The sequence below is a fragment of the Manis javanica genome, chromosome 8 (genome assembly GCF_040802235.1).
Source record: "Manis javanica isolate MJ-LG chromosome 8, MJ_LKY, whole genome shotgun sequence".
Lineage (NCBI taxonomy): Eukaryota > Metazoa > Chordata > Mammalia > Pholidota > Manidae > Manis > Manis javanica.
This window is the reverse complement of record NC_133163.1, coordinates 87,616,664-87,638,067: the sequence shown is the minus strand read 5'-3', so window position 1 is coordinate 87,638,067 and position 21,404 is coordinate 87,616,664. Positions and strand designations below refer to the sequence as shown.

At 45.3% G+C, this 21,404-nt stretch overlaps 1 protein-coding gene and 1 long non-coding RNA gene across 14 annotated transcripts in view; one reads left to right on the top strand and one right to left on the bottom strand.

Moving 5' to 3' along the window:
• Positions 1–623: 623 nt before the first annotated feature.
• Positions 624–10,158, bottom strand: LOC118968397 (uncharacterized). Of its 4 annotated transcripts, none has more exons than XR_012120638.1 (5): positions 9,930–10,158; positions 9,395–9,541; positions 6,620–6,679; positions 2,959–3,111; positions 624–710 (listed from the first exon to the last, which is right to left on the bottom strand). It is a non-coding gene; the product is annotated as an uncharacterized lncRNA (long non-coding RNA). The 4 variants fall into 4 exon arrangements; XR_012120636.1 differs by having other exon boundaries at positions 2,438–3,111; positions 9,930–10,060; XR_012120637.1 differs by having other exon boundaries at positions 2,438–3,111; positions 6,620–6,676; positions 9,930–10,060.
• Positions 8,204–21,404, top strand: part of MEIS2 (Meis homeobox 2) — a 196,290-nt gene continuing 183,089 nt past the window's right edge. For 4 of the 10 annotated variants that reach the window (XM_017641600.3, XM_017641599.3, XM_017641602.3 and 1 more), the window contains exons 1-6: positions 9,537–9,904; positions 11,149–11,381; positions 12,936–13,077; positions 13,791–13,841; positions 14,782–14,832; positions 15,628–15,777. In XM_017641600.3, the coding sequence (XP_017497089.1) occupies positions 9,893–9,904; positions 11,149–11,381; positions 12,936–13,077; positions 13,791–13,841; positions 14,782–14,832; positions 15,628–15,777 (639 nt within the window). In that variant the 5' untranslated portion in view covers positions 9,537–9,892. Of the gene's footprint in view, positions 8,477–9,536; positions 9,905–10,327; positions 10,454–11,148; positions 11,382–12,935; positions 13,078–13,790; positions 13,842–14,781; positions 14,833–15,627; positions 15,778–21,404 lie in introns of those variants that run through there. The other 6 variants (XM_036998430.2, XM_036998429.2, XM_036998433.2 and 3 more) reach the window with 3 other exon arrangements.

The following is a 21,404-nucleotide window of genomic DNA, read 5'->3' as shown; positions in this document are numbered from 1 at the left end:
TTCGATTCAGCACTTTCCCCAGGTATAGGCAGGTAAAGGACTTGCCTCACTCCCGCCTCCCTCCCCCACTGTAATTAAGTGTTTCAGCCACTCTCCCCTTTCTCTGAGTTCCTGCAACACCTTGGGATGTGAGAAAGTGATGGCAGTTCTCTTCTGCAGATCATTACAGCAAAACTGGAAGTATATGTAGAAGGCTGATGAATTTCTTGAAGTAACACTTGTCATACATGGCGGAAAGATTAAAAAAAAACACCTACGTAAACACAGCTCTTTGGGGGCGATCCCTCGATGCCTCTGCCTTGGAGTGTGTGGCAGGAGGGAAGTAACACGCAAACACCGACTGGGAGATGTTTATAAACGTGCACACCAAGACACACAGATGCACACAGGAAACTTTCTTTTGCTTTCCTTTTTTCTTTATTTTCTCTTTTGCAATAAAGGTGGGTATGGAGAGCTCCCCAGTTGGATTCTGTTGGGTTTTTTTTCCTAATGTTGGGTTGACAGCATAAAGCCAAACTATTTGTATGTATAGCTTCTCTTAATGTATGTGCAAATAGATTTATTTAAATACAATAAAAGGTTTACAAAAAGTGGTTCAGTCTTATGGAAACAAAAACACATCCTTACAGTTAGTCCAGAAGTGGCCCTGGCTTTGCTGTAGAGCTAGTCCAGAAGTGACCCTGTTTTTCCTATCAGACATGGAGGGAATCCTAGAAAAAAATAATAAACATAAAATTATGCAGAATGTGAGTTTATAAATTTCAATTAGTCTAAACAGAGTGTGGAGAGATGAAATAGTGTGTGTTTCAATAAGTGTCTTTAATTGTGATTTTTTTAGGATGGAGTCTTCAGTGGATTTAAGCTTTGTATCCGACTTTCCCATCCACCCTCCTCCCTTTCCTTAAAATACATGCCTCTGATCTCACATGCCAGGTGAAAATGGGTAAAATTAAAACTGTCAATTCTGCTTCCAACGTGTGTCTTTCTAGTGAGTTCAAAAGCTTTTAAAGGTAAAACATACCGATCATTTATATGTATTTTCTTTTCTATCACGGGTAAGTAAAAAGAAAAAAAAGTATTTCTATTTCCAAATCTACTTTTCCTGGAAGATTTCAATCTTCCAGGTAATTTGGTGATGGACACTGACACCAGAGAACGTCTGCCCGGCACAGCCTGATTTACACCAGTGCCGCCAAGGAAGTTCAGTGAAGTCCGGATTTTACGTTTTTCACTAAATGGTTTATTTGGATCTGAGACGTGGATATTTAAACCTGAAGCTTTCCAATTACTACAGTACTGTTTCAGAGCAAAGGTTGGAATAGTCAAAGTTGGAAGGAAAGGAGGAAGGCTCCCTTTGAAAAGTTAGAAATGGTGAAAATGACATGTAATCCGATGTGGAAAACTGAGTGAAAGAGGCAGTGAACACTTTAGCTTAGGCAAAGACTGCTGAATCCTTTGAAGAAATTGACACGGATTTTCCACAGATGGGAGGAAGGAGAGAGATGGGGTGGGGGTGGGAGAATCCAAGGGTGGGCATTTTATGTAAATGAATAAATTTGAAATGTAGTACAAATCCACTATAGTAAAACTGACAGTTCTGACAGTATTGACAACATAAATATATGTTTGAACACTGCACTTTCAGACACTTAACCGATGAAGCAATAAAAAAATTCGACTACAATATTTCAAATAATCGACATTGATGTTTTGATACATCATTTTTATACTCTGAATCGATCTATCACTGGGACTGGTCAATTTTAAGTAAAAATGCGCTGCAATTATTTGCACCTTGGCTAATGATGACCTAATAACAATCCTCAATTAATTACACCCGAACTGTGCCTTCTTCCTTCCGCGTTGGGGAGTAAGGGGAGGCAATTCTTGAAGAACAGTACCTACGATGTGTCATCGTCCCCCCTCCATTCTATTCCATATTTGAGATTATGGGATAGGGAGAGGATTTAAGAATTGGGGGAGGAGGGGTTGCAAAGACACTACAGGCTAAGGTCCCCTCACCTCGCATGGCCACTGACTGGGTCTGTATTGGGATATGATCCTGACTCTTACTTTGCAAGGTCAAAACTAAATTTCAGAAAATGTAATCATCAAGTTGAGTGAGTCTAACCCTCCCCCAGGCCCCATATTCTGTCCTCTGTTTCAAGGACTAGATGTAGGAGATTTGCTTAAACGGAAGACTGGAGATATTTCCAAGGTTCAGTGTGTGTGTGTGTGTGTGTGTGTGTGTGTGTAGAGTGGTGTGTGTGTGTGTGTGTGTGTGTGTGTGTGCGCGTGTGTGTGTGTGTGAAGAGAGGCAGAGAGAATAAGAATTTTAAAAGAATATCTAAAGCACTCAGAGTTGAAAGAATATCTAAAGCACTCAGAGTTGAATCTCCCCTTCCACCACTATCCCCTCTGACCGCTCTCCACGCACCCTCAGCGTCTGCAGGCTACTGTTTAAAAACAAACAAGCCACAAATAAGAGAGGACAAATCTCTTCGAGAAAAGAGGGAGGCCGCTGGCGGACTGCATCCTGAAGCGTGCGTTCCTGTCCTCTCGGGCTGCTGGCTTTCTCTTCTTGCCCTGAGGGCTCTGCAGCACGCTCTCGCACTCCCACTCCTCGCCAGATTTGGTGTGGTGGTGGAATATAGCTTTCATTAGAAAAAGAGATACTGGACAGGCCCAGGACGGAAACTCGAGCATTCCATTGTGATGTTACAGCAACTGGACGGGGAGGGGGCGGCTCGCGCCCGCACTCCAGCTCTCTCCCGAAGGTCGGGCGCTGCTGCTTGCTGTCCCCACCCCTTTCTCAAACTCGCCCTGAGACTCGGCCTCCGGACTTAAAACTTAGTTGGACTCTACCAGGATTTCTGTGTCTGATTTCTTTCCTCCACACTTCACAAATGTAGTTTTAAGCCCCTCCAAACCACCGCCAGTTGAGACGCTAGAACTTACGCAACACGTCAAGCAACACTAAGATGCTAATCAAAGGCAAAGGAGGTGTGCGGCCCCGGTGGGTGAAGGTGGGGGTCCTCGAAGAGCTCCGTTGCCTGAGCATCACCTAATTCCAAGGCTCTCATGGAATTGGCCATTCCCAGCTGTCTGCGCCTGGAAGCGGGGGTAGGAGGTACAAAAGAGGCAGCAGGAAGAAAGGGGATTAGGATCAAGATAGAGGGAAAGAGAAGAGAGTGGAAAGAAGAGAGGAAAGCAGAGCGCGGGAAGGAGGCAGAGACCGCGAGAGCTAGCGCAGGGCGTGTTTGGAGCCCCGCCAGATAGCGCTAGAGGGCTATTTATTGAAATACTCGCCTTCAGCGAGATGGGAAAGCAGCTAAAATTGGGAGAAATAAGCCATAAGAGAGTAAAAGGAAAGAAAGTATAGTGATTCCACCCCATATTATTTAAGAAAAAAACGTGGGGTGCCTTATTGATATTAATTGGGAGGAGAGAAAAATAAATGGTAGAAAGCCCAAGTGGAGCAAGGACCAAAACCAAACAAACACAAACAACAAAAACGATTCCCTTCCCTCTCCTGATCTCAACTAGGAAGAAAGTGAGCAAAGTTAACAGGTAAAGAAGTATGTGAAATTCTTCCTAGTTCAACTTTCAGAGCTGCTGGTTCATCTCTGGGAAGGTCAAGAGCAGTTCACAAGGATGACCTGAGGTTTATAGAGAAGAGATGTTTTTTAAGTAATAGATGGCTACAAGGGAGTGTGGAGGGAGAGGCAAACAAATTATTTTGGAAACGCCAAATAAAATATATATCAAAAATTCCAACTGTCAGCCAGCAGGTCTGGAGCAGAACACAAGCCCCCTCCGCCTTTGTCCCAGCGATGCTGAGCTCAAGGCTGATTCTGCAGAGCCGCAAAACTCTGAATAACAATTTGTAAATACTTTGGGACGCTTGGAGAAAAGAGCTAGACTGCAAAAATTTACTGTTACTTTCAGAACCCAAAGAATAGTGAAAACATAGAGAGAGACCTAGTGACAGAGGTGGAGTCCAAAGAGAGAGGAAGAATAAAATTCTTTCATCCTTTTTACGTGCTCAGCTCAGTGACAAGAAAACTTCTTTCAAATAATACTTTAAAATGTCGATTTAGTTTTATTGTAAAACCCTTGGCATCTCACACATCTAGCTTCCGATTTTAAAACTGCACTTTCCTTTTTCCTGAAGGAATTTTTAAAAAATCAAAGTAATAATTAATATCTTTCTTCCAAACCAACAAACAGAACCTCCACAAATAAAAATTAACCTTATAGAGTTAAAAAAAAATCTGCTTAATCCAAAATGCTCCAATTCAAAACATTAACTGAAGTTACAAATAAGATTAAGGTTGGATTTATTTGCTCCTCTAGCAACCATCAATTATTCTAACTGTTGTAAGAAGACAAAAAGAATTTAAACCCAGTTATTTTAATACACAGATTAACACTTTGGACCTCACGGTTCGGAGGAATTTGGAGTTATCTGTGCTAAGGACACAAGTTTCTAGGGGGAGAGAAATGATGAAACAGGCACACAGGTTCCTTAAGGAAGGTGGCAAATTCATCTAAAATAGAGCCTAGAATCATAAACGCTCATTTCAAATTAAATACATTCCATAGAGTCAGTGCCCTTTAAATTAAGTAGTCATGGAGGGATTCAATTATTATTTTTAAATCTTAAATTGTTACCTATAATAGCATTCCATGTAGTGACAAAAAAGAAAAGGAAAAATAGAGAAGCAGCAGTTCTCAGAAGTCGTGAAGATTCTTCAATAAGAAAGGTGATTAAAAACAGACGCTTAAATTTGAGAGGCCCGATTTCCCCTCCCATTCACCTCCACCCGGTCAGATCCCCTCCCTTTCACCTCTTGTTTGATGCTGTGTCCCCACCCCCACTCCAGAGCCAAGCAGCCGATTTGGGATTCTTAAGAAAAAGGTTTCAGCATCCATATTTGTTCTGGGGCACTTGTAAAATGCGATTTGTAGAAGGTCTTTAGCTTTCTGATTGTCTTTGAATTGTTTTTACTGAAACAGATCTTTTGCAGTTAATGAGTCCCCACGCAGCTGGACAGCTCCTCTCGGACACTGAGAACTCTAACCCCAAAATGACCCCAATTTGACACCGCAAGATGAAATTTTACCGCCTGTTAAAACCATTTCCAGCCTAGGCAAAGGGAGCTGACTGTTGACGGAGGTGTGTGCCGCCTCCTGCGACCCCCATCTCGCGCCTGTCTTCCGGGCCTGCCCCACCTACTTTTTCTTCACCCCAAATATAGGAGAGCAGATACCGAAGTTTGGGTGGGGTGTGGCGGCTGAGAATGGAGCACCAAGCAACGTACTATCCAGCCTAGAAATAAGAAAGTGCATACCGCTCTGCTCTCGAGTCGCTTTGGGGAGGGCGTGGGGGAGAGCTCTTAAGTTCTTAAATGTTTTCCAACTCCATTAATAAAACATCAGCAAGTTGGTGATTAAAAGTAATAGTCCTTTGAATTCATCACACTGACCAAGAACAGGCACCCTAAGTCACCTCCAGCTTAATCTTGTGTGTAATCCACTGCCCTGAGATGCTATTTTAAACTAAGTTTCATAAATGACCTGCAACTAGGAGAGTGAAATGGCTTTAGTTGCATAAAGTTCAGGGTTCTTCCCTTAGACAATTGGTGAATTTTTAAATGACAGATTTTTCTCCAGTAGGGTTTCACTTTCAACATTCTCCCAATTCTTAACTGAAGTCTTTGGAGGTGGATTTTTTTCTTTGACAGCATCTTAAAATGTCCTATTTCTCTCTCCCTCTTATATCAACCAGACTGATCCTGTTGTTTGCTTTAAAGTATTCAATAAAATGCAAAAGAAACTACAGAGTATTTTAAGGTAGAAAAGAGTTCAGGTTAAAATGCCTTCTGCATCACCCAAAGAATGAAAATACAAGAAAACAGATTTTTTAACTTTTTTCTTTTGTAAAACCCAAGATTATCACGAAATAATCAACCCACTAATAGCTAAACGACTGTCTGAAAATACAAAATCATCAGTCGGTCTTGTTTTTACTCAGATGCAGTGCCAAAGAAGAAACTTTTTAAAAAAAATACAGTTAAGTTTTTCTAAATAAAGGCTGTAGGAACGCTAACTCACTTGACAGCATCACTATGGAAAAAAACTGGTAGTAAAAGAAGCAGAAGGTAGCAACGCTGAATTTTTAAACTCTGCAATAGAGATTCGGTTTGAAGTGGATCTTTACAAAAGGAATATTCATCAAGGAAACTGAGTTTCTTTCAAAAAAGAACAGTAACTTGCACTTACTATACAGTACATTTAAAACAATCCTGTCGACAGTAAGTAGCAATATTAAAAACAAGAACAATTGGCACTGAAAAATGGCATAAACTTCTTGACTAGCGCCGCTTCACAGGGAACTTGGGTCCGCTAATGTAAAACCTCTGCAAGGTCGAAAATGCTCTACAGCAAGACCCGATTGTTTGGGGTTCCCCACCCCACCCCCATCTCTCTCCTTCTCCTTCCTCTCTCTCGCGTTCTTCTCACCCCGGTTAACGTGAATTCGCCTAACAGCAACTTGAAATAATATCCTGGAAGTCAATTTTTTGGCATCTTCTCTTTTTTTTTTTTTTTTACTCACCTTTTCTTATATACCGACGAGCAACTCAGCAATAAGGATGCTTTCAATCTTGGAGTTCTTCTAGGAAAAAAAGAAATGAAGTGAAGGGGAAAGGACTCTTCCCCACAACCTGCAGGTTTCATACCCGTCGGCTCTTCCAGGCTTGAAGCCCGGCTTATGAGTGGCTGAAAACCAGGGCTTACCCTCTCCTCCCCTAAGCTCCGCGCCCCCGGCTGTGCCTGTTCGGGCCACCACGTAGTGTACCTCGCGGTCCGCAGCCCGGCTCCCTAGCATCACACTACTCTTGCTTCTGCCAGCCCTCCGCCCTTTCTTTATATGTGAGGGCCGATTTCCCGTAGACATCATTGTTATGATGGCTCATTTAATCAAACTGTTTAATTGCTCTGGTAATCACTATCATCATCACAGGTGCTCAATCATTCATCATTTTTGGAGGGCTTTATTGACCTCCGGAGCTTATTCCCCAAGCCCTATTAAAACGGGGCCAAATTTCTCCGACTCAGCTTGGAGTCTCTGCAGGCTGCGATCTAAGCCCAACTGAGTCTTGCCCGAAAGCTTACAGTGAAGAAGAGAAGATGGAAATCCCTCCACCCCAAAAGCCCATCCGCTCTCCGCTCTCCTCTCTCTCTCTCTCTCTCTCTCTCTCTCTCTCTCTCTCTCTCTCTCTCTCTCATGCACACTCACACACTTTATTCTCCCCGTATACGCAACCCCCAAGAAGCCGGGTCAAAGTCGCGCGGGGAGGATATACTACTTTCTACTCTCCAAAATGGGTTCAAAGTTGGCGAGAAAGACGGCTGTTGAGGAACAGCCTGTTTTCGATTCTCTGGGCCTGGGACCATGAACCAGGGTGAGGGCGAGGAGTTGCGGACAGCGCGCGTTTGGAGCGCAGCGCCAGGCTGCAGGGCTGTGGGGAGCCGGGGGGCTGCCGGGGTAGCCGCGCTCCACGCGCTGGGCGACCGTAGCCCCGCCCCCCCAGCTCTGAACTCGGAATGATTGACGCGCTGCCTCTGGGAAACCCGCGGCGCAGAGGTGAGGCTGGGTGCAGCCCCGGCCAGGGACTGGGTGATACACCGGCCAGAACTACTTTCTACACAAACGCTGTGAGATAGTTACCATCCTCCCTGTCCTTTTTGGAAAAGTTCACTGAGAGTCGGCCCCACCTTCCTTCCCGATCCCAAGAAATCGCCTGGTATAATTAACACAGCCATTAGCCGGCTTTCCTTCGCCCTGGCCTCTGCGTCCAGGATGACCACAACAAAGCTGGTCAGGGAGTGCCGGCCAGGCCTCCTCACCCAGCACCTCCTCTCTACCTCTTTCTTTCTCCCGGTCTTTCCCTCCCGAGCTTCCCAGCTCTAGGTGAGATCCACTTAGGAGGCGCACACCAGTCGTCCGCGCGCGCGCGCGCGCGCACACACACACACACCTTTGGTGACATCAGACATCAAACACCCAAAGGCATCCCCACTTCCTCCCTCCCGATTCCGCCGCGGCCCCCAGAGACTCTCCAGGGTGGCCCTTGTCTGCACCGCTTGGAGGAGAGTGCTGAGTCAAGCTGGTCTCTTCTTGTCCTGGAAAAAAAAAATGAATGTTGACAACAAGGGTCCTGGATTTGCAGAGGGAAGTAAGTACCACTTAAAAAAAAAGAAAAGAAAAAAAAAACTCTAGCCCGGCGGTGGTACGGTCTGCAGAGCCCGTGGTCCTGGATGTTAGCTGAAAGCCTTCGGGACGCGCTAATCTGCTGGGAGAGTAGGGGCCCACAGAATTAAAAGGAACAAAAGCAAGAGCTCCGTGTCAAACGTCCCCGACACGACCCCGTTAGGCATGAGCCCGGTGTGATGGGAGAATGAACTACAAGTAAGTTTCAAAAAATTTTTAAAAGATCTGAGGCTGTACCGTACTTTCCCTGTGGTTTTCTGCAGTTTTCCTCTCTGCGCTCTCCCTGTCCTCTTCATTCTCCCTTTCCTCGCTCGCTCGCGCGCGCGCGCGCGCACGCACACACACACACACACACACACACTCTCTCTCTCTCTCTCTCTCTCTCCCCTCTTCCTCCACTCCCGCCCCACACCCCCTCTCCGCCGCCGTCCCCGCGGAGAAGCAGGCTCGCTGATTTGCTCGGGTCTTCTCGGCTCCTGTCTCCCCTCCCCCGCGGCCCCCGCCTCCCCCGCCCCCCAGCCGGGGCCGTCCTTTCGCACTCGCTGCATATCAGAGGCTCTGCGCGGCGCGCTCCTCCTCGCTCCCGCTCCCCACTCCCGGGATGTGTCTCCGCCGTACGACGGGCTATGGCCACCACGACTTCCGGGTTCCGTCATTTCGTTCTCCCGCCGCCGACCCGCGCCGCCAAACTGAGGCTCTTCTATAAGCCAGGCAGCAGCCAACCTGCCAACACCTACTGACACTCACTCATCTCCCCGAGAGAGAAAGAGAGCGCGAGCGAGCGGGCGCGAGCGAGCGGGCGCGAATGAGAGCGAGCGAGCGAGCGAGAAAGAGAGAGAGGGAGAGACAAAATACCTACCAGGAAAGGGGGGGAGGAAGTCCAATTTTTGCAAACTATTCATTTTTTTCTTGATTTCCCCCCACCCGCTTTCTTTGAACGATACTTTAAAGAGAGAGGATCATATTATAGATACCGCGGGGGCAAAACTAAAAGGGGGGGAGGGGGGAGGAAAAATTCAAGAAGCAGAAACCCCTCGCGGAGTTTTACTGGAAGAAAAAAAACGGGTCTGAAAGATTCCTCCTCTTCATCATCATCAACCATCATTCATTCACTACCTTGACATTCCGGGCTTTGATTGACAGCTGGAGTGGCAAAAAGCCATGAAACACGACAGTTCGGTTACATGTGGGCTGCTGACGGGCCGCTCGTAACCTTCAGTTCGGGGGCTTGACAATTTTTGTCTTCTTTTTCTTCTTCTTTTTCTTTTTTTTTTTTTTTCCAATTGAGGGGAAGAGAAGAGAAAGAGGGGGAAAGGAGGACCGAAGAGGAGGAGGAGGGGAGGGGGGAGGAGGAGGAGGTGGAGGAGGAGGAGGAAGATCAGGAGGAGAGGAAGAAGAGGAAAAAAGAGAAAAAGAAGAAATATCACAGAAAAAAAAAATTCTTCGTTGTCTTGCCTGGGCTTTTTTTCCCCCCCTAAAAATAACATATTGGAGAATTGGGAGAAGTCTCCTTGGTTTGGAAAAAAAAAGGAATCTTCAGCCTAGATCACTTTCTTATCCGGACGGGGATATTAAATATACGACACATCCAGGAGTTTATTGGAGCGCAGACTGATGGCGCAAAGGGTAGGTTTAAATCTCCAACACTTACCTAGATATAAATCCTCGCCTAAGAAGGGCCTGTCCCGATGCCTCCTCTCCCTTCAGCGCTGCTGCTGCTGCTGCTCGCTGCTTGATGATGGCGGCCAGTATTTAAAAAAATAGCAGCAAAATTATTCACCGGCTTTTCCCCCCCGTGCCTCTGCGTGTGTGCGAGTGTGTGTGCGTGCGTGTGTGCGTGTCTGGGAGCGCGTGTTCCAGCGCTGTGCGAGCGGGCGGGCGGCGAGTGCGTGTGAGTGGTGTGTGTGCGTGTGCAACTGTTACACGCTTTCGCCTCGCTCCGGCTTTTACCCCAGCAGCGCGAGTCCCCCGGCTCTCCTGCTGCCGCCGCTCGCTGCGCCGCTGCCGCCGCTGCTCCCGCGGCTCGGGGCGGGCACGGGCTGCGTAGGAGCCGCCGCCGCCGCCGGGGCCGCGCTGCCGCAGCCGCTGCGCCGCCGCCTAGACTAGCCTGGGCTGCTTGTTTTGTCTCTGAAATTGACAAGGACGCAGGGAATCCGCTGCTAAATAATGTTTCTGGTAACTTTCACGTTATTCCCCCCACCCCCCACCCTCCGCTCCCTGCCCCCGGGGAGGCACTGGCCCCAGTCTTCCCTCGTCCTCGGCGTTTTCGTCCTGATTATTAGCGTTTTTCTTCTCTTTATTTTGTTTCATTTCGCCTTTTGATTTATTGGATCCTCCGTAGGAGGCGAAGGGGGGCTGGGGTGGGATTCGGGGCTTCCTCCTCACACTCACTCCACTTCTCCCTCGGTTGGCTCGGTGCGGTCCTGCTGCCTCCGGCCGAGCGGGACCTCCCGGCGCCCCTTTGGTCCCCGGCCTCACCGCCCCCTCTACCTTCTCTAAACGCCGCTCTTGGTTCATACTTTTCCATTTTAAAATTTAAAATCATTATCCCCCACAACTTTCAACCCCGTTGTTTCGGCTGGTTTGGTTTCTGTGTGTTCAACTCGTGCTCGGTACTTTTCTGTGTTCTGACTTCGGTTGTGTTTTTATTTCCCTCTCCCTGTCCGCCGCACCCCTCTTGTCTCCGTCTCTCTCTCTCCTGCCTCCCCCACCCCCTTTCTTCCCTCGGTCTTTCTCCCCCTCTCTCCCATCTCTGTTCCTTTCCCACTTCTCTGCTTGCTCCCTTCTCCCTGCGTCTTTCCCTGTTCCCCCTCGGCTCTCCTCGCTCTCTCACCTCCTGCTCCCGCCTCCCCTTTGCCGGGTTCCGACAGTACGATGAGCTGCCCCACTACGGCGGGATGGACGGAGTAGGTGTGCCTGCTTCCATGTACGGAGACCCTCACGCGCCGCGGCCGATTCCCCCGGTTCACCACCTGAACCACGGGCCGCCGCTCCACGCCACGCAGCACTACGGCGCACACGCCCCGCACCCCAATGTCATGCCGGCCAGCATGGGATCCGCTGTCAACGACGCCTTGAAGCGGGACAAGGACGCGATCTATGGGTAAACCAACCCCCCACCCCTCCCATCCCAGCATACCGTGTGTGTGTGTGTGTGTGTGTGTGTGTGTGTGTGTGTGTGTGTGTGTATGTGTGTGTTTTGAGGGACTGGACGAGTTATTTCTCGGGGTGGTGGGAGTCAGAGGGAACCACTTGCCTTAGGAAGGGACAGTGAAGGGGGTCTGATCTGCCCCTTAAGTGTAAGTCCCAGGAAGATGCGTCTTCCTCCACCCCCCTGGCCCCGTCACTCCGGACCCCACAGCCTGGAGTGACTTGAATACTCAGGATCTTGCCAGGGCCTTCTCCCCAAGGACGGTATTCCTGGCCAAAGGACGCAGAGCTGGTCCTTCCAGGCCCCCTAACACAGGCCTGAACGAAGTAGAAAGTTTCCTGGCGATGAGGAGCAACTTTGTTTTTTGTGGGTTTTTTGTTTTGTTTTGTTTCTCTTCTGTTTCCTACCGAGAGCCTGGGAGTCACTAAGTGCAGCTTGAGCTGGGATCAGGGCTGCTTCTGTCGGCCAGGAAGTCCTAATCACCCACTTCTTAATTCTCTGTAAATAAAGGGGGCAGACCTTGAAGTGCAGCGGGGTGGAAGGGACTGCTGCTGCATAGAGCCGCTCTTAGGGGGAGTAAAGGAGATAGCTGGAGATTACGTATTTACATTCTGAGAGAACCCGAAGGAGGGGTGGGGTGCACGGTCCAAACGTGTACCTTTGGGGTTCTCCCAGCTGAGGGTAGGTGGGAAAGGCGGCAAGATGCCGAGGAGAGGAGACCGTCGGTAAATAGCAACTGAGCCTGAAGCCAGAGGCCGCAAGCATCCCGAAGTGTAGCTAAACCGCCTGGAGGAACACAAAGGGCAGACGCCCACGCACACTTCCAAGTTTTAACACTCGATTTATTTATTTTTGCCTGCCGGAGAAATGTCTTTGGAAGGAAGCTCTCCAGCATTTAACATTCCTATTATCTTGGCCCCCAAACCGGGGCTTTATTAGAAGTAGAGCAAACAAGTTTATAAGGCAAGAAAGTGGAGAGGTTAGGAGAGCACTCTGATTTGGATTTAGGAAACCTCACTTCGGGTGTATTTGTAGGTGAAGCCCTCGGCCTTTTCCGAAATGCCTATTAAAATGCGGAGTTAAAGTAATTTTTTATTTCAGTGTTCCTTTCCTGTGAGGTCAGGGTTGGGTGTGGAGGGTTGGTTCGGCAGCCTCTGTCTGTAGTGTAGGGAGTGGGTCTGGATCAACTTTGGACTCCAGAGTGCCTGAGTTTCTCGGATGTTTCATTACTTCCAAAGGAGGCTCTTTTTTACCTAGATAGCTTAAGAGGCCAGGGGCTTCTCCGGCCAGATCTGAGGGACTCCTGAGCCGAGGGAAAAGGGCCAGGCCGTTTTTCCTTTCTGTTTCTGGCCCAGGCTCGGCTGGCTGAGGAAGGGTTGTAAAGTGTGATGCGTGCCTGTTGTATTAAGGAATCCGAACCCTCCAAACTTGTTGATTACAGTTCTTGCTCCTTCCCCTCTGCACCCCGTCTCCGTGTGTGTGTCTCTGCGTGGCGCTGCCCGTTAGGCACCCGTTGTTTCCTCTGTTAGCTCTGGTCTTTGAGAAGTGCGAGCTGGCGACCTGCACTCCCCGAGAACCCGGAGTGGCCGGCGGAGACGTCTGCTCCTCCGACTCCTTCAACGAGGACATCGCGGTCTTCGCCAAGCAGGTCCAACCTTCTTGACCCACTCACCCTCCTGCAGCCTCTCACTCACTCTCCTCCCCTTTCCTCGGAGCTTTACTTGAAAGAGGAGGAAAAGGCAGGGACACCCGATCTGTTCCTCCGGCCCAGTCCTCGCTCTACGCCTCCTCCCCATCCCTGAGCCTGGAGGCAATTGGAAGTGGAGATAAATATGGGTGTTTGTTTTCCCCCCCAGCCAGGAATACGGGGGCTCGACCCTCGAATTAAAGTTGACCTGCCCCTAATCTGGGGCTTGGCCTTTTCCCCGGCCTGCAGCTACTTGAACAAGAATTAGGGATAGGGGCTGTGAGGGACCCGAGAGTGCCCGGGAGGGAAGGAAGCTGGGCGCCCCTCCACGCGGGCGGTCAGCGCCAGAGCAGAGGTGAAGGAGGCTGAGAGCCGGAGCCCCTGGGACGGCAGGGTGAGGGGGGCCTCAGTGCCCACAACGGCCCTGGACTCCCGGCTACAGGTTAGCAGTTCCAGGTACTCCTTAATGGGAGAACCAGAGGCCCTGATTCTTTTCCAGCCAACCCCACCAATTGAAGGTACTGGTTTGTTTCAGGTATTTTACCAAAGCGCCTCTCCTCTTCGCCACCACTGCCCCTCCACCATACCCACGCACACACGGCAGTTTAGTTGGTGACAGGGTTTTTCTTTGAAATGCTGTAATAATTCATGCTAACTTTCCCTGCTTCTTATAGGTTCGCGCCGAAAAGCCACTTTTTTCCTCAAATCCAGAGCTGGACAATTTGGTAAGGCTCACAGTTTCTTGCCTTTCCCCAGCGTGGGTCCCCCCTCCCTCTCCCAGAAGCACCCACTTTATCCCGGAGAGCCGGGGTGTTAGAGCAGAGCCCTCTTTTGAAGCTCAGGAGCGACTGGGAGGAAGGGAGAAACTTAGGGTCCCCCAAGGGAGATGGGAGAAAGGGGCGGGATGGACGTCAAGAGAAGAGGAGCCCAGGCACGCAGCCGGCGGGGCCGCGGCGCCGGGAGTGCGAGCCGAGCTCGAGTCTCAGGTCTCGGCCCCGGGAGTGAGGCTGCGAGCAGCGAGCTATTTCCTCTGTTTGCAGGGCAGGAGGCCGAGCCCCCCGGCTGCTAACCCGAAGGAAGTAACCGCGGGCGCGGCCAAAGGCGGGCCGGGGAGGTTGGGGGGTGAGGGGCCGGACAGCGCAGGCCACTTTTAGGTGCGATTCTTTTGCTAATTTTCACGATTTCAATATTAAAAGTACTTAAATCCCCTTTCAAAGGCCCTGCCTCGCCATTCATCTTGAGTATTTCCTTCTTCAGTGAGGACGGATTTCGCAGGGTGTGCGGTTCTAAAAGCTTTCTCTCTCCGGAGAAGCGACTTTTTTTTTTTAATTTGGCCTGAGGTCGAGGGGAGGGGATGGTTAAAGAGGGCTCTGGTGGAGAAAGAAGGCCTGGCCCAGGAAAGCAGTCCTTACAAACAGCTCAATGGAAGTGTGCGGCAAAGATATTAAATAAAGGCTTCGGCTCAGATTGAGACAGATTCCAACCCCGTGGCCAATGAGGCAAAGATGATCAGTAATCACTTGGTTTTTCTGACGATTTCTTGTTATGTGGGTTTTGCCTGGCCACTTGTCTGTTTCTTCTCCCTAACCCAGTTTCCTCAGCACCCTCTACTTGGGACCTCCGAGTCTCAAAGCCTTAACTCCACACTCCAAACTTTTCTTTCAGATGATACAAGCAATACAAGTACTAAGGTTTCATCTTCTGGAGTTAGAAAAGGTAAGTAGGAAATAATACTCCCCACTTTGATCCAGCCACTTCCCTCTCCTGGTTGAGCTGGGGTATTTTTAACAAACCTCCAGTCTGAGGGATTGAGCACCTGGAAGTTGGAGCAATGTGTTATCCTGTTTTTCCTTCAAATTGCTCCTTAACCCAGGAGCTCAGAGGATGGGTGAATTAGGACAACCCTGCCTTTTAAAGTAGTTCTCCCGCCTTTTCCCCAGGCATTCAGGCTTATTTTTAAATGAAGCAAACCATTTGTGTTACTGGACATTCAGCCTGCTTGCGTCTCTATTAGCTCAGCTCACCCTCAGCCCAGAGCGTGCATTAGGTGCAAACAGAGGGAATCATCCTCGCTGGGGTGTCTTTACATTGCTTTGCAGCTCAAGCACTTTTCCCTAGAAACATACAAAACCCCTAGCTTATTGAATCACAAAAATGCTAATGGCTGTTCCCAATTCCAGTGTTCTAACATTTTGATGTTATCATTAAATCGGATTTTTCTCCCTGAACTCCAATCTGAACCCAGTTATTTCCAATCCTGTTTCTTCTGTATTTATTGTAACTTGTTCAGGGAAGTCTCTGGAGAATAATATCTACTGCAACAATTGCTCTATTGTTTCCTCGCCTTCAACTATTACACCCATTAATTAGAGTTAGTTTGGAAGACATTGCACTGTTGCTCTTTCCAAATGTAACCCTGCAACCTGATATTTTTTTCCTTTAAAAATGAAACAAAACAAATAACAATAACAACAGTTTGAGCTGAAACTTCCAACATGACCCTCCTTCTAGGTCCACGAACTGTGTGATAACTTCTGCCACCGGTACATTAGCTGTTTGAAGGGGAAAATGCCCATCGACCTCGTCATTGATGAAAGAGATGGAAGCTCCAAGTCAGACCACGAAGAACTTTCAGGCTCCTCCACGAATCTCGCTGACCATGTGAGTCTGTGAGCCTTTGGTGTTCCTTTAAGACTACGGGGCATTTTTTAAAAATTAAAAAACAAAACTTGTAACATTCAGCTCCAGTGACTTAGTTTTCTTTCTAAATGATTTGGTCTCAATAGGGGTCTTTCTCTCCCTTTCTCACTACCTCTGCCATCCCCTTCGTCTCTGTTTCCCCTTTTCTTGGTCCCCTTCCTTATTTACGTTGAGAACTAAAAAGGCTGGGGAATCAATAGAGTGATTTGTGCTCTTCATGTGTAAAGTTTCCTGGATTTGGTGACTTGAGTGTTAGCAAATTGTCTGTTTGATATAGTGACCGCTGGCTGTCTTTTTTTACTTTCTCAACTCTGTATTTGTGCAGCAGAGATAGAAAGAGGCAAGACCACTAGTGGACTGCATGGAGAAGAGAGAGGACTGAAGGAAAAGAGAGAATTGTGGAGGGAGGGCTGATTTCCCAGAGATGACAATCCTGAGAATTATTGGCAGTCATGCATTGCATTAGAAATAAAAGGAGTGAACACATAACAATTCTCAGGGCTTTTGCTCTATAGAAACTTATTGTCAGTATATGGACTTATTGCCAAGTGGCTGAGCATCTTCATAATAAAAGACAGTAACCCTGATGAAATAATTAACAATGTATTACCAAAAGCTGAAGGGAATTGTGATTGAGTAACTCAAGGTTAGTGGTTGAATTTTAACACTTAAACAGTTCCTGAGAACAGAGAGTATAGTAGGGAGTGACTGTGTATGTCAGGCCAGGAAGGGAGATTTCTTTCTATTCTCTCTGTTTTTAATCCTATTTTGGAACTGATTAGGTGAGTCTGATGCTTAAAAAGAAAAAAAAAAGCATATGTAGTGAGACAGAAAATTTGAAAAAGAAGCAAAGAGAAGATTGCAGCTGCTAGGAGAGGCAAGTGTGCCGAAGTTAAAGAGTAGGTGTGAACAGCAGTTTATTTATAGGAACTCAAGCCTGAAAGTGGGGGGACAGGGTGTCCATAGATTACATTCAACTGAAGCCACAACCTAAGTGATAGAGATTGTAGTCTAATATCTTAGTGGGTGAAATGTTAATTTAACACTCTGTGGAGTTAACAGGCATTCGGACTTGAAGGTACCCCTACCCTCCCATTCTGGGATGTTAAGAGAAGTGAGTCAAAGATGCTTTGAGAATAAATGTTCTATGAGGTTCTCCCCTCCTTTAAAGTTTTGAAAAATCTGTAGTCATAGATTTTAATTATTAGCCTTTGTGCTGTGTGGAAAGCCAGCTTAAGAACAAAAGTTAAAAAAAAAAAAAGGAAAAGAAAAGAAACCCTCAGTCCTGAATATCCAGTGTTGTCCAGTTCAGAGACAGAATAAATACTGTGGCATTGAAAGCTCCTGTGCTTGTCTTTCCTCTTGGCTTTTCCTATCATGATGAGGGAAATTTTGGGGAGCTCTTCTGCATATTAAGTGTAGTAACTGCAAGCACAAGGGTGCAGCCAGCAGCTCTGGGAAGTTCATTTGCTGGCGTGCTGCTGTGTGATGTGCGGTTCTGTTCCACAAGGCATCATGCTGCCTTAGAAATATTTGCTGTTGTTGTCATTTATTTGTTTATTTTCATTGCTTCCTGTTTCTAAATTCATGTGCATTGTGCACTATTGGGGGAATGGAAAGGAATCTACTTACAAGGTTTATAGAATGAGGTTCACAGTTGACTGCAGCCAACAGCTTTTCTTATGACATATCTGGGGGGCTCAACTACTTGGTTTTCTGCAAGAGTTTCTTGGCAACTGTTTTTCCAGTGACTGTATGGAGTAGAGCATGCTGATATTTACAGAGAAGACATAAGATAAACTAGGCTGTTTAGTGTATTAGCTGATAGGCAATGCCAATTTATGGAACTATTGTACTATTTAAATTACACTCAGAAGGAAGTTGTATCTAAGAGGATAGTGCTTTAATAATTTAACAGTCTTCATCTTCTGATAAAAGAGTCAACTTAGCATTTGTTGTTACTCTTGCGAGCCCCCAGTCAAGTAAATATGACAACTGATTTATTTTGAACCCATGAGGGCTTGCCACCTCATTGGGCATCATAATTTAAAGCCTTTTATTTCCTGGAGATCTGAACTATAACATTTTTACTTTAGCCCCCTGCTATTTGTTTTGAAGGGAAGCAATAATTTGTTCCACCAGCACACCAAGTGGGAAATGGCAAGGTTTGCCACAGACTTCAATGTTGTGTAGGAGGTGAGAGAAAACCTTGGAGAGTTTTCACTATTTTTGACACTTTTGTACCATAGCTATATTAATTATATTCATTTCCAGGCATCCCCTAGAAAGTAAATCCTCTTATGCTTCAGCCTCTTCTGCAAGCATACCCTCTCTCAACCCCTCAGCCACTAAAAAGTGAAAATACCACAGAACCACTACCTGAAAAGTGGTAGAGTGAAACATTGTCAGCATGTAAATGTGTGCCATTTGAATCTCCAGGTTTATTTTTTCATTGGCTTTGATATGCATATTTAATACATTGCCCCAGGCTGGATCTCATTTGGTGCACGCTGGTGCAGGGGTGATGATGAGCCACTTCAGAAGGACTGAGACAGTGTGTTGTTTTCTCTGTTTTATCTGTTGGCCCACTATTCTGATCTAGTGTGCTTCCTCATGGTTTTATTTGCACATGAAATGCTGAGAGCATTTCAACTTATTGGCTATGAATAATGACAGCTAAAAAAGAAGTAGTTTAATTTGTTGTGTGCCAAGGTTTTTCTTGTGGAGGTGACAGTTTGTGACAGCTGTTTGACACCCCCAAAACACATACACCTCTATCCTTATTAAGTGGTATCAAGCTACATTGTGTGTGTGTGTGTGTGTGTGTGTGTGTGTGTGTGTGTGTGTGTGTGTGTGTGTGTTTAAGGAAGGAGCAGGCAAGGAGAGAGAGTGAAAGAGAAAAAAGAAAGAGTAAGTGTAATCTGTGTAGTGGAAAGCAGAGAGAGGCATCAGGAGTAAAATATTAGGTACCAAACCCTTATTCTTCAATTTTCTTATTAAAAATTTTGAAAATAGAAATGAAAAAAAATAATGATATGAATATCTCCAAAGCCAGTGTTTGGGACAGACTTCTAAGAATGAATTTTTTATACTATTACATAGTAAATTGGGCTGTTGTCATGCTGATTTCACATTCCATAATTTCATGTAAAGAACCTGCTGTAACATAGATGCATTAAAAGAAGACTACCATGATGCCTTGCCTTCCATACTGAATTTGTTAATTTATTATTGACACTTACATGATGGACATGATGATGAAAGGAAGTTTGAAATTAAATTGACAAAAAATTTGCAATACTGGCTATGATTTTGTTGTGTTTAGTAAGTCAATAATGAATGCTTTTATATTTTTAATGTATTTTATCTTATACTCTTATTATAAGAGTAATTGTTATAGGTAGGAAACAACTATTATAGCATTCTTTGGAATATGAGGGAGAAAAATATGATGGTGAAAGGAAATAGAACTCTGTTTTCCAGCTGCAGTTCATGTTAAGTTTCCCAGACATTCAAATTTATTATATTGAAAAATAAACATGTCAAGAAACCATTTCTTTAAAAAAAGTTTCAGCTTGAAAACTGTTGTGGAATAATCATGCTTTTCCTAGTTGGCAGTATTTCTGAATTATAGGTGATATCCACATTTTCTACTTTACATAATTTTAGATCCAAGTCTTTAGATCTAGTGCAAATGAAATATATCTTTATACCTACATATAAAGATATTATATATTTTTAGATCAAGTTTAGGTAAATGAAATAAATTTGTTTGAAATATATTCCCTGAGCTAAGCTCTATTTGCCTGAAGTGCATTCAGTTATATTATTATTCCTAAGTAATGTTCATAAACAGCTACATTTTATTAATTTTTTGATGAATTAATTATTGAGAAGAAAATACAGTTATATCTATACAAAATACAATTGACAGGTACCTTAAAATTGATTGGCTCTGATAACATGACTAATAAGAGAAAAATGATTGTTGTGTTGAAAGCTATTATTTAAATGAAGATATGCTGTTTTCTTTTGCATCTTTGAATGTCAAGTTTATTTATCCCTATGCAGTTTATAAAAATATGTGTTAAGTCAGAGGAGGGACTCCCCAGACAGAATATGGGCAAGTGTTTAGAGATAAATTCTATTACAAACTAAAAAGTTAACAGTGAACAGGCAGTGAGGAGGGGGACGCGTTTACGTGATTGGTCCATAAAATATCAAGGGGGAAATAATGGGATTTGATAATAATATAAATAACACAAATGATTTATTTTATCAGATAGCTTCTTATGTTCTAGTGTAAGATTAGACCTTACAGTGTATTATCCAAGACCCCCAGGGATCTATGTCATGAAAATTCTACCTCTGCGATCTGTCTACCAACTCAAGCAGACGTGGTTGGTGGTATGGGTTATCTGTTGTTATTGTTGTGTAGTTTCTGGTGGCTGATAGCTCTTCTGTCAAGTTCCCTTCAAGAGTAGTTATATTATTGAAATCATTTAGGTTGTGCAGTTGGAGTACATTTTCAGTGTAACTGTGAGGAGATGAAATTAAACAAAGATGCACTTGACAACCACATTTACTGTCACATTAAAATTTTGATATTTTAAGAATTCATTTTCCTATTTCCTCTTCAGACTGAATGTCCTGTGGAATATTCCAACACAATTCAAAATTGTAGGAGACATTTTATAATGTGACAGTATACCAACAATACAAGAAATATCTATCTTCTCTAAATGTTGCCCCATTAAATGGGGGAATCATTTGAAAAGAGTACTTGCTTCTTTGGTGAGTTGCTCACATATTAATTCCCAAGGCTTAATAGAGGGTGGAACAGGGAGATGAGGGAAAGACTTCAGCTCTATTTACATTTTTAAAGAGTGAGTCCTTGTTCTGAAGGCACACACAGTTCTCCTGTGTTCTTATGTCAACTTTAGAATAACAAAGTTGAAACTTCAACTTTTATTCAAGCCATACAATTAATATTTTTAACTTTTGTAGACTTGAATACTCATGATAGGAGTTTTCATCTTATTTTTTAAAATATTTTTTGGCATATTGTTAACTATGAGTTAAAACACCATAAAGTCATAGGAAATATGTAACATATTAATTATGTATACTGATACGAGCTTATCTTGCCTTTGTTGTTTAAACACAGCAAGTCAGATCGTTTTGCATGTTCTATTTGCTGCTTAAAATATCTTTATAGAAGTTTACTATTACTTTCTACCTATAAGCACATATTCTAAATTACTGTATTTTCTAAGTTCATATATAATTTTTGGCTTGATGTTATATGTCATGTTTTAATTTTGTAAGTTCTAGAAAAGCAAATGCTTAAAATATTTCTGAAGTGGAAATGACCTTAGGTATTATCTTTGACTAACTTCTTAATTTCAAAGAGATAAAGGAAATAAGTTCCAGGGAAATTAAGTGTGTCACTTGCTTAAGGTCACATGATCAGTTAGAGGTGGCACCCTAGAATCTTAGTTCAATCTAATGTTCTTGTCTCTCCTATGCCACATCCATTGAGTCAACTTTTCATTTGGGTGAATAATGATTTTCAGATTATTTTAGAT